This window comes from Haemaphysalis longicornis, unplaced genomic scaffold, assembly GCF_048455015.1.
Source record: "Haemaphysalis longicornis isolate Haplotype H1 unplaced genomic scaffold, Haemaphysalis longicornis Haplotype H1 scaffold_12, whole genome shotgun sequence".
NCBI classification, from domain to species: Eukaryota; Metazoa; Arthropoda; class Arachnida; order Ixodida; family Ixodidae; genus Haemaphysalis; species Haemaphysalis longicornis.
Window position 1 is genome coordinate 51,005,632 of NW_027526225.1, and position 11,516 is coordinate 51,017,147.

At 46.4% G+C, this 11,516-nt stretch overlaps 1 protein-coding gene across 1 annotated transcript in view; it reads right to left on the reverse strand.

Moving 5' to 3' along the window:
* Positions 1 to 4,361, reverse strand: part of LOC144161601 (galactosylgalactosylxylosylprotein 3-beta-glucuronosyltransferase S-like) — a 43,055-nt gene extending 38,694 nt beyond the window's left edge. Inside the window, exon 1 of the mRNA XM_077692240.1 lies at positions 4,275 to 4,361. Within this exon, the coding sequence (XP_077548366.1) occupies positions 4,275 to 4,317 (43 nt within the window). The 5' untranslated portion in view covers positions 4,318 to 4,361. The remainder of the gene's footprint in view (positions 1 to 4,274) is intronic.
* Between the last annotated feature and the right edge of the window lie 7,155 nt (positions 4,362 to 11,516).

Sequence of the window (11,516 nt, forward strand, 5' to 3'; positions counted from 1 at the left end):
CACCGCGATTACGGGGCGGAGTGTTCCTACTTCTGAACAAAATTTACATTCTGCGTCGTAGCGATTCGGATGCATTAAGTGAAGACGCGTAGGCTGTGGGAAGGAGCCCGGATTTTATGAGCAGTAGGGTAGTTTGTTGTTCTCTAAAAGGTCAGGGTGGGGCGAAGGTACGGTCTGTCTCAGAAGGCGATAATGCTGGGTTATCTCCCTGAACGTGACAAGCGGGTGACTGTCCTCGTGCAGCTCCATAGCACGGGAGGTGAAAGCGCAAGCTTGTTGGGTGGGCGTATTTGTTGCCCTCCATTGAAGCGTGAGGGGGTGTCCAGATGAGCTGAATGGAACCGTTTGGCGAGTGGTTTTTCAGCACGTGCAGTGCAGGTCAGGACACCCAAACCTACTGGTAATTCCAGTAGGCTTGCTGGGAATCGATGACTACACTCCGAACCCCTGGTTTAGCGAGAGCCAAGGTGATAGCTGCCTCTTCTGCTGCCGTCATTTCTTGCGTCCTAAGCGAGGTACACGCAACGAGGTTGGTTCTGGAGGTAGCCACGATGATGGTGTATTGCTGCCCTAGACGTTTGGAGGCGTCTGTTTAGATAACTGCATGATCCCCACCGAGGGTGGTGTTTAGCGCTTCAGCCCGTTCTTTTCTGTGACCCTCGTCATGTGAGGGTTTCATATTTCTAAGCAAAGGAAGCATCTTTAGTTTTAGTCGCCAAGAGTCCGGGTGCACGTCAAGCGGAGTGACATTCTGGGGGTGCCCAGCCAATCTCGTGAAGCATGCGTTTATCCATCGCAGTTCTGAGCCGGACCTTCTAGTTAGAAAGATGGCCTTCTATCAGCTCTTCCACCGTGTTGTGGAGCCCCGTGCTAAGCAGCCTCTGTGTGGACGCACTCATGAGAAGACCAATGGCCTGCTCGACCGCCTTTCTAATCATTATATAAAGCATCTCTATGTCTTCCTTGTCGAGAAGAAGACAGGGGGTTGACGTAAGTAACTCTCGAGAGGACAAAAGCTTCAATTAATCGAAAGGTACCGGATTCCTTTAGGCCTCGCTTCATGGTGGCAACTCGCCTGATCATGTGTATGATTTGATTAATGCTGTTTTTGAGGCGGTGAAAGGAGAAGTCACTCCTGGTGTTAGCCTCGAGATGTAGGCCCAGGATCTTTATGCTGGGGCTTGGAGTGATGGCCAGGCCATCAAGGAGTATTTGAATGCATTCCTTGGTTTGGCGTGAGGGCGGACGACAAGGAGCTGTGATTGTTTACGTGAACACTGGAGGCCAGAGGCTTTAGCACATTGGCGTACTAGAAGTGAGATGCCATGCATTGGTGTGAGCTTCCTTTAATTTTTGTAACTCTTAGCACATGAGAAAGGTGCGCATAGGACTTCTAGACGGGCGTGAGTGGTCGCGTGACGCTTTCACGTGGCATTCAGCGAGAACGCGGGGGGTAAACCCGTAGATGTGCTTGGTGAGTACACCATCTGTCTTCCCAGGCTTTGCGTGGGCTCGTGGCTAAATCGGTAAGACCACGGGCTCTCGCTTTGTTTGTCTATTAGTTCCAGGTTCGATTCCCGGCGGTGCCAGTAAATTCTTTTATTTGTTCGCTGGAGTTTTCTGGTGACACCAACGGTCGCGAAAGAACCCTTGGGGGGTAGAGGTAAAAAGCTTTGCTTTAAAACCACGCTCAGCTGGGCCCGTCGTTTTGCTAGGCTGTTCCTTCTTAAGATCGGCATAAAACAGAAAAACCACCGCTCGCGCACTCTTTAGATTTGGTCGACTGTACATGTCAACATATAGAGCCGGGAGACGTTCCCGACCCCAAATAGTAGCTCCTGCTTCATTTTTCGCCGAGTGCGCAGAGCTGCGCTGGAAACCAGCTGCGAGCCGATCGAGGCAGTCCCGCTGTTTCACAGGCGGAATAGCACAGCCGAGAAACGGCGGAACAGCAGGAAAGGCCTCGCATGGACATACATGTCATACCTGTCTTTCATTGTCACGTCATGTCATTCCAATGTCATGTCATTGACAGCGTGTGATTCTTTGTCTTTACTATGGTACAAAGTATAATAACATGACAGAGCATGTCATAGAATTTTGTTCAGTCAACTATCAACCCTTGATATGTTTATTTTTCAACCGACGTCGCTTTTCATTGACTATGCAGTTCAGTCATTTCTGCTGTATGAAAAGATTTGCTCTGCCCATCTTGTCTTGCCTCACATCAAGAAAACTGTAAAATTCTCTTCATGGCGGAGCTTTGTCTTTTCGGCACTACTACATATTCCATTGCTTCCTTGACCTCCCTCTTCGTTAGAATCAGGAGTCTGTAATTCCTTAGCCGCAATTTTACTGAAACCATGTCTGTTCGATTTAGCAGATAGAAATAACATGAAATTTAAGAAACGTGCAACAAACTCAACATTCAGCAGCCGTGCAGTAAGGTGTTCCGCTGAGTGTACGTTTACTAGAGACGTTAGAGCACAAATAAATAACAAAAAGTTGATTACTTAAGGACCAGGATACACGTTTGCTTGCTTCATCACCATATTATACGAAAGTGCCGCAAGTATACAGTCGAGCACGATTTGAAGGTCATCGCGGAAGTGAAACTCGTTTAGCAGATCTTGCCTGCCAATTTCGTTATCGTCGGCGTAGATAAAAGCAAACCAAGTCGGCGGTTGATCACAACGAATGTACAGCTTGAAACAGAAAGGGTGGCAAATTTGTCGTGGGGACCATTGTTGTAGTATGGAACCACTAACAAGGGAGAGGAAAGTGGAAAATATGGCGAAATCTTGATTTTCATCGTCCCGAAGCGAACCGCTAGGCCCCTAGCACATTTGGCCGGTCGGTGCTCGCGCGATAACCTTCGAATCGTCCTCGACAGAACTTCATAGCCGATTAGAAAAATATTCCTCCCTTTCCTGAAGGAACACGTAAAACACGCGAATCTTGATAGTGAAGGCCCAATGTCGGCCCCCTTTTTACGCCTGACGAACTTCTGGGTCTGCTTGCCGCTCACGAGCACGCTCGCAATTACGCTCACGAGGGCGCGACCGCACAACCGTTTGCTCTTCCGCCGAATGAATCACCCTTGGCCTACCCGTAGACCTGTGAAGGTGAATTAAGGTATCCACATCATCATCATCTAAGCTCCTTAAAGGAGCCATGAAGAGAAAATACAACTTCATTTAATTTGAAAGAACTTGGATTCAGTATCTCACTCAGCTCCATTACAGCCACAAAAGATGTTTTTTTAACGAAAAGCAAGAAGTATTTAAAAACTTTCAAATTTTGCGCCACAGTGACGTGTTATGAGCAAGAATGACGTCATACGGGCCAACAATAAAACACAATTTTCAGTGCGTTAACTGCACGTTAGCATTCAAGTGGTGCGGTCAAATGGAACTAGAGGCCACATTACGGACGTCCAGTCATGTGTCGTCGCGACAGGTCAGTTAGGCGGCCGCCAATCGCACAAACAAGGTTGAGTGACGTCATAGAAAAGTTGCAGGAAGTTGGCTAGGGGGTCACGACTGCTTCACACGTTTTCTTTCATATATTGGTTATTTGTTCGAAGATTGCGATGATATTGGTATCATTGTTATCGGGACTAAGCAGTCTTTCTAATAAACCCAACTTTTATTTTGTCTTCATGGCGCCTTTAAGGTGGGCTTATAGTGTTAGCGTTTAGCATACACACATCGTACGTTAAAGTCAGTTATTTCAAGCTTCGTTTGAAAAACAACACACAAGGAGCCTTGCCTTACTACCTGACCCCCCCCCCATTTTTTTGTCCCCCCCCCCCCCCCCGAAAGCAATTCCAGGCTACGTCCTTGCCGGACTGCCTCTTCGCAGTGTGCGAGTGTAGTTGTCTGAGGCTTGTAGAAGGATAGGTCGGCGAGAGTAAGATTGTTTTGAGTTCTAAATGGGCAGTCGAAGGCATTGAGGCATACTTCTGTTTACAGGTAGCAGTACGAAATGTGGGGCCAAAAAACAACAAGAAAGCCGTGCCGCTGTGCAAACCACAGAACGCGTTAGAGTTTAAGAAGGCCGGGCCATAGTGTGATCTACAAATTAGAGGAAAACTGAAAAATTTCTCTGCGCAAAGTAACGCGTGCAATACAGGTAACCCACGAGCGGAGACGTTAGAACAGGCTGTGCCGTGTCCTCTATTCGTCGCATAGGCGCAGGGAAAATTTCAGCTATGAATAGAGCACGAGGTCGACGCGTGGGGCGCTTCGCTAACGTGAGGAGATGTCACTCACCAACGAACAACAAGACGGCATTCACGCACAGGGTAGCGGCCATTAGCTGGAAGAAACACCTCCCAATCGTTGGAAGCACGGTGAGTGTTCTCCTGAGAAGAGAAAAATAAAAGCATTATTTTGGGCGACCTTGTCACGCACCGATGGTGGCATTACTTGCCCGCATGATTGCCGAGGAAACGGCGATGCGGAAAGTTGTGGAGGATTCTCATTCTGATATTAGACAACAGCGCGTGGACGGGACAGTAGGAGTGGCAGACTGGGCCCAGTGGAAGAAGCGACAGAGAACAGTGCGCATGCCATCTATGACAGCACGCCATCTAATTAAATGCTTCAAAAAAAGCACGAATATCTCGATCGATGGCCGCCTTCTTACCGCATGTTCCCTCTTTGTAGATATCTCGTTATCTTTATCTTCTCCTTTCTTCTTTTGTGTTTGTTCCACCACGGCGAAATAAACTCGTTGTTAGCGCCACGACTGTCGCTTCTATCCCGTTCAAATGCTGCTGTCTAATATCAGTATGTACAGTCTTTGTCAAAATTTTCTGGGCCAAGCCGGAAACGCGCATGCTGCAAAAATTCAATGTACGAGGTTACGTCCCGAGCGAGGCTGAAACTTTTTTTTGCAGGAAAGCCGGAGAAAACACCTTTATTTCTTACTGCCTTCAAATATTTTTGCCGCATTTAAAGGTAACGCCGACTCGCTGAATTCTTTGTGGTCGAGAAGGTTTAGGATTGGCTCACAAAACTTTGACAAAGGGTATACCACAAGCCCGCACTAATACGTTGCTTTACAGAGCTCCGCAATATATACTGAAGCCGAACAGTCCAAGAGTCGGACAACGTGCCTAGCTGTCTCTCAAATGGCACAAAAACGTATGAATAGAACCCTTTTACAACTACAGCACTGAAGCTTCTACTACTAATTACAGATCTTGACTCTGTTCTCCTTAGACTAGGCATCTGTACGAGCGGCGTGCTACTGTTGCTCTGATGGCGCACTCAAACCTTTCCACGCTGTGTATCTGTACACAGTACCGGAGGGTATTGACGTACACCCCTATAAACACCGACGCACAGCTGTCGTTCACCCCTATAAACGCACATAATGCTGGCGGTATTTGAGATGGAGCATGCAGTCCAACACTGACATGCGTTTGTAAAAATACATTTTTATTGCAATTGGATTTAAACGACAATTGCATAATGCATAATACTAGCGCCCATTCAAGAAAAATCGTCAGCGCGACCACAGCTTCGTAAAAGGCCAAACACATGTGAGGAGAGCGACGCTTTTCCGCTTTAAGCGCGAGACACATGGACGACTGGTGCATGCGATTCGCATGCGACTGACCGTTACGATTGATCGTAAGGACCGGGTTTGGCGGCGTTCGCTGGTCGGAGGAGGCTCACGACGTGCGACTAGAAAGCCAGATGCAGTCGTGCCATCGTTGCGATCGTCGTGCGGCCACAGCCAATGACATCCCGAAGGGGTCATCGCTGGGAGTTTCTTTCAAAGCCCCAATACGCGGAATTACCAGTGGCAATTCCGAGTATTTTGTGGGGAGCTAGTACACTATATCTCCGCCGTTGCCGCCGCCGACTCGTGCGCTCTCCGCCTGGTAGACACATGTTGCCAGCGGTACTCACAGAATGGACGAGTGGAATCATGGGTGCTAAATGTTCCCACACCGCTGTACTGAACATATAAAAATGCAATTTATAACGTGATATCACTATTCATTTTCACTTCAAGTTGATAAATGTATTTTTGTTCTGCTCGGTTTTTTTCTTTTGCACATCTCTAAATTGGCCGGAATGCGCCTAAACACAGAGTGACGGAGTCAGCCATGGAGCGAAAACAGTGGGCGGAGCGACGCCGACGACGCATCGCACACGCAATTTGGAGCATGTGTCTCAAATTCACGCGTACGACTAGTCGTGACCTATATCGTAATGATCAGTCGCATGCGCATCGCATGCACCAATCGTCCACGTGTCTCGCGCTTTAGTCAGCATACTAACTTGTGTTTTATGAACTTGCTCCGGATACGTCAATGTCGACTTCACGAAACGCACGATGCGGTGGGAAAATTGAAACTCTGGCTTAAATGTGTTTAATTTCTCGGCGACTGAAGCATCTCTTGCAGCCTGAAAAGCGCTGAGGGCAATATCAAACACCGAATCTTTCGAATAAAACAAACTGGTATTTTGTCTTCATGGCCCCTTTGAAGTGACAGACAACCGATTTTTGTCGAGTATATTTTCTCTATTCCAAATGATACATCATCACTTAAAATACCTTAACCCGAAACGATTTTGCTGATAGCGCTTTAGAGCTTTTGAAATCGCAAATTTAGATCTATACTCGGTTACAATTAACTTAAGAACGGCAACGGTGATGATGATGATGATGATGATTGCTATTGGTTTCCCCTTTGAAGCGGGGTGATGACATGTCATCTTACCAAAAAGGACTAATATAATCATGTTTTACACTCTTTGTTTAATACTAGCGCAGCTTAGCGCAGGCCCTAAAGCTTATTAGGCCCGAAATACTTTTTTTTTCCTGTTACAGGTGGTAACTGTCCTAGGCAATATTCCCCTCTCTGCTTTTCGTCCACCAGCAATCTACTCTTCTTTTCTAACGGAAGTTGCCGCTGTGCCTCATCACCGCAGCCGGATGTTACTCCGCGCGCCGCAAGTAGTGCATTACTGGGGACATTTTGAACATGGCACGAGCCGTTTCCGTAATTTTCTGTACTTAATATGCTTATAAAGTACTTCAGCGACGGCAGACAAACTACGCGAGGAAAGGCAGACGATATCAAGCATTCATAGCATCTCCGTTCAAAACGCGCGCGCCCGTTGACATCCGGGACCGTCGCTTAGGCGGAGTGATACCGTATATGAGCTATTGCCGTTCTTAACTTGTTCCCGAGTATACAACCCATACGCGTCGCGTCAGAAGGAATGCTGGCAACCATGCTTTGTGCTGCACGTGAGATTAGAAGAGGTGTTTGAAAACTTGTCACCGGCTAAAAAAAAAGAACAATAATGTGCAAACTTTCTTATTCGTTCTTGCGGTTTTTGAATCACGCGTTTAAATCGACGGAATTGTTTGGACGCATGAGGTAGTGTCACGTTTGCACACTGCACGGCGCCACCTTTCAGACTTCAGAAACTTTAGTGGGAAATAAAATGATTACCGCCTGTTTATTTTGAAATCCCGGGTAGTTACCGTAGTATATAAAACGCCGGCTTTCATGTGAGCTACAGGACATAGATTCCACAAAACCGGTTGTCTGTCCCTGTCATGAAATCGGTTATGAATGACTTAACTGCCGCATACGCAATGTGGAGCCTCCAGCGAGCGCTTGGTATTGTGAGGCTGCCTGTAGGCATCTTTCTTGCCGGAGATGTTGGACATGTTCGGCGTGGCGTGGTCTACTGGAAATAAGTTTCTGCCGAATACTCTTGGGTAACAGAAGCCAAAGTGTACATTCTTGTGCATGATAGAGCCTTCACGAACTGCACATCTTGTGTCACTCTCATCAAGTGTAAGGTGACAAAAATACAAGCGTTTAACAAATGATAAGCACAAGAAACACGACTCAACAAGTGCCGACCTCTTTGCTCACTTTTACTGCACACATACGCTCTTTTGCCCAAACTCTTATGAGTGCACTTATTTGCGCATGCGCAGCTGCGTTTGCACAGGCAGTCAGACGACGTAAATTAGCGTGATCCCAAAGCCTCTTAGTGCTCCAGTAAAAAACAATGTTGGGACAGTTGGTTCATGCTGTCAAAGAAGGGCGAAGAACACATAAAAGGAAGGATGACGGTACAAGCACTCCCGCAGCACTTACCTCTCGGAAGTCTGAAAGGGGGAGACATGCAGTGTCGAAACGTCCCACTGCCGTACTTAGGTGTCCAAACAACTCCGTCGGTTTCAACGCATGATTCAACAACCGCTAAAGGGAGGACTCCACATGAGGACTCAACCGCACAAGGAAAGACTCCACATTATTGTTGTTATAGCAGGGGGTATAATTTTAAACACCTCGTTTCATCTCAAGTACAGTTAAAGGCATGTTCCCGCACGGCTCACTGTTGCGGTTGCCACGCTGGGAGGTCACGTATGGCGGGTAGACCTAAAATTTTCGATTTCAGAGGTTCTAGGGTCCTGATCGCAAGACCGTTTCTGGTTAAAGTGTTTGAAGTGATGCCCTTTCATTTGGGATGGAGAAAATATGCTCGGCAAAAATCGGGTCTGCCCCTTTAATGCTGCAGCGAAAAGTACGTGTACGGGCTCACTGTTTTAATAAAACACCTGTTATATCCGTAATGGCGTGCGAATAAACGTACAGTCGATTGCTTGCTGGGAGCAAAATATCGACATCATATTATACCATAAAAATGACTCAGTGGATAAGGCGTTGCGCTGCTGAGCACGAGGTGGCGGGTTCGATTCCCGGCCGCGGCGGCCGCTTGTCTGATAAAGGCGAAAAGCAAAAACGCAGGTGGTAAAAATTAATCCTGAGCCCTCCACTACGTAGCACCCCATCGCCTGCATTGCGTTGGTGCGTTAAACCTTACAATCAATCAATCAATCAATCAATCAATCAATCAATCAATCATTCAATCAATCAATCAATCAAACCATAAAAATGAATACGGCCGGCATATACTCACATCAACCATCTGGTCAGCTGCGTGGCGTACCTGGCGACCATCGCTAGAGCAGATGTGCCGACGAAGCGGTGCTGCCGATCGAACTTTCCCGTTTTCAGCCCGACGCGTCACCTGGCCTAACAGGGGAAAACTTGGCGCTTTACCAGCCCCTGGGCGCTGGTTTTCTTGCCTGACAGTACCAAGGATCGGTAAGCCTGCGTATCGTGACAATGAGTGGCTGCAGGTGACACGGTACGCCTATGGATTGCGCTGCTGCCGCGCCGGCCTTGCCATCAGCAAAAAAAAAAAAAAAAAAACGCGTATCTGCTTTTTCGTTGCAAATGTCGGCGAACGGCGATAGTCGTCGGGTGCCTCTGCCAAGTAAATGCCTCTGTTCTTTCCCGCTCACCTCTTACACTGTTCCTCTACCGTCTCACTCCTCCCAAGATAAACGCGCTAGTGATTTGCTCAAGTCAATTTCACTTTACCGCGTTTCCTTGTTCCAGGCCGCATGCCTCGATGCCAGCGCTGCCATACGGCGAAGACGCGCGTGAATCGAGGCACCCTACTATGTAGAATGGTGTCTCGATTCCCGCGCGTTGTACAACGTTTATAGAGCCACGTGGCCCTGCTACACGTAAGTTCCAAACGGAACGTATAGAACCTAGGTAGTGGAACGTTTTGTTACTATTGCCGTTTGATTTATTAAAATTCCGCCAGGAGCTATAGTGGCGCGGGCAGCAGCAGGCGAAAGAGTGAATTTTTGTCTGCAGTGGAGTTGTCGCAAAAATCAATCATCCATGATTTTTAAATAAATGAACACTGCAAATATTACTTATGTTTGCAGGTGTGCCAAACCGGACCCTGTGAAGACAAGGAGGAGGATAGCTGGGGAACAGCCCTGTACTCCTGTTATTAAATGCTACCTATTAATTAATCGCCTCATCTAACATTGCGTGTGCCACACCCATGCGGACGGTGGATGTGTGCGGGGAACCACACAATGGTGCAACTTTTCTCTGCGCTTTTAATGAAATGTTTTACCTCGCGGAGTTAAGCTCCAACATGGGCAAAAGATGGGAAAAGCTACTTAAAGCGCGCAACTGCGCTGTTCCAGCGTAGTTCGCCCTCTCCAACACCTCTAATTTCGGGGAGAGCCTAAGCGACAACCGCGAAGTCCCTCATCCCGTTTCTGGTTTACAGAGGCAGTCGTATACTTCTCTGGGACGTACCACGCAGTCATTCTTTCTTTTCCCAACAACACCACAGGAAGTCTGTTCCACCATTGCTAATCTTAAAAATACAGGGCCTGGGTTAGATGACATTTGTGTTAGGCATTTAAAACTGGTTTCACATTTAGTTTCCGACAAGCTTTGTCATATTATCAACCTTATGTTTAAACAGGGTTTATTTCCTTCATTCTTAAAAAAAGCTTAAGTAATTCCAGTTTTTAAAAAAGGCGATAAACAAACAGTTACGAACTACCGTCCTATTTCAATTCTTTCCTGCCTGAGCAAACTAGTCGAAAAATTGTTTGTTAAACATCTGAATGGCTATTTATTTAAATTTAAGTTGTTTAAAGACAGCCAATTTGGTTTCCGTTCAGGTAGGTGAACAAATCAAGCTGTGCTGTCTCTAACTGATTACATAAAGAAAAGTATCGATTCGGGAAATTTAGTGGGCTCGGTTTTTTAAGATCTCACAAAAGCCTTTGACACAGTAAATCACCAAGTATTATTGCATAAACTTCAGTCCTATGGCATAACTGGCTCTGTGCTTACATTCTTAAAAAATTACCTACTTGACCTACACAGTATACAGTACATGCCGCAAATACCTTCTCTGCAATAAAATATGTTAACCAAGGAGTACCGCAGGGCTCAGTATTGGGCCCTTTGCTATTTATTTTATATATGAATGATCTTCCTGGTGTTTTTAGCTCTTTTGACTGTGGTCACCGTGTTTTATACGCAAATGACACAACGATATCTTCATCTGATAACAACATTGGTGCGCTTATCTCAAAGTTAAATCTTGCATTAAGTGCCCTTATGAATTGGTGCAGCCGTAATCACTTAGTTATCACGACCACAAAAACTAAATTTATGGTGTTTAAAAGTGCTCAGAGGTCATTATCTACTATTCCCGTAATACAACTTGGTATTCATTCCATTTCTGCTTGTTCTGCTTTCGTCTTTCTTGGCATACATCTTGACCCATAGCTTATCTTTTGCAGTCACTTTAACCATCTTAAGCAGAAGACGGCGTTTGGTATACACGCATTAATCAAAGCTCGCCCTCTCTTTTCCCGTGAAGCTTTACTGGCGCTGTATTTTGCGTTCATTCATAGTCATATTACTCACGGTATAGTCTCATGGGGCAGCACTTATGCTTGTCACTTATCATCAATACAGCACATTCAAAATCAGTCAATACGCATTGTCACTTCTAGTTCTTCGCAATGGAACGCCTACACATTACTACGCTCTTACAATATCTTGCCCGTAAATGTTTTGTTCCGGTTGAATCTCGTGACCTTATTCCACAAATTGCTTCATAATCAACTGG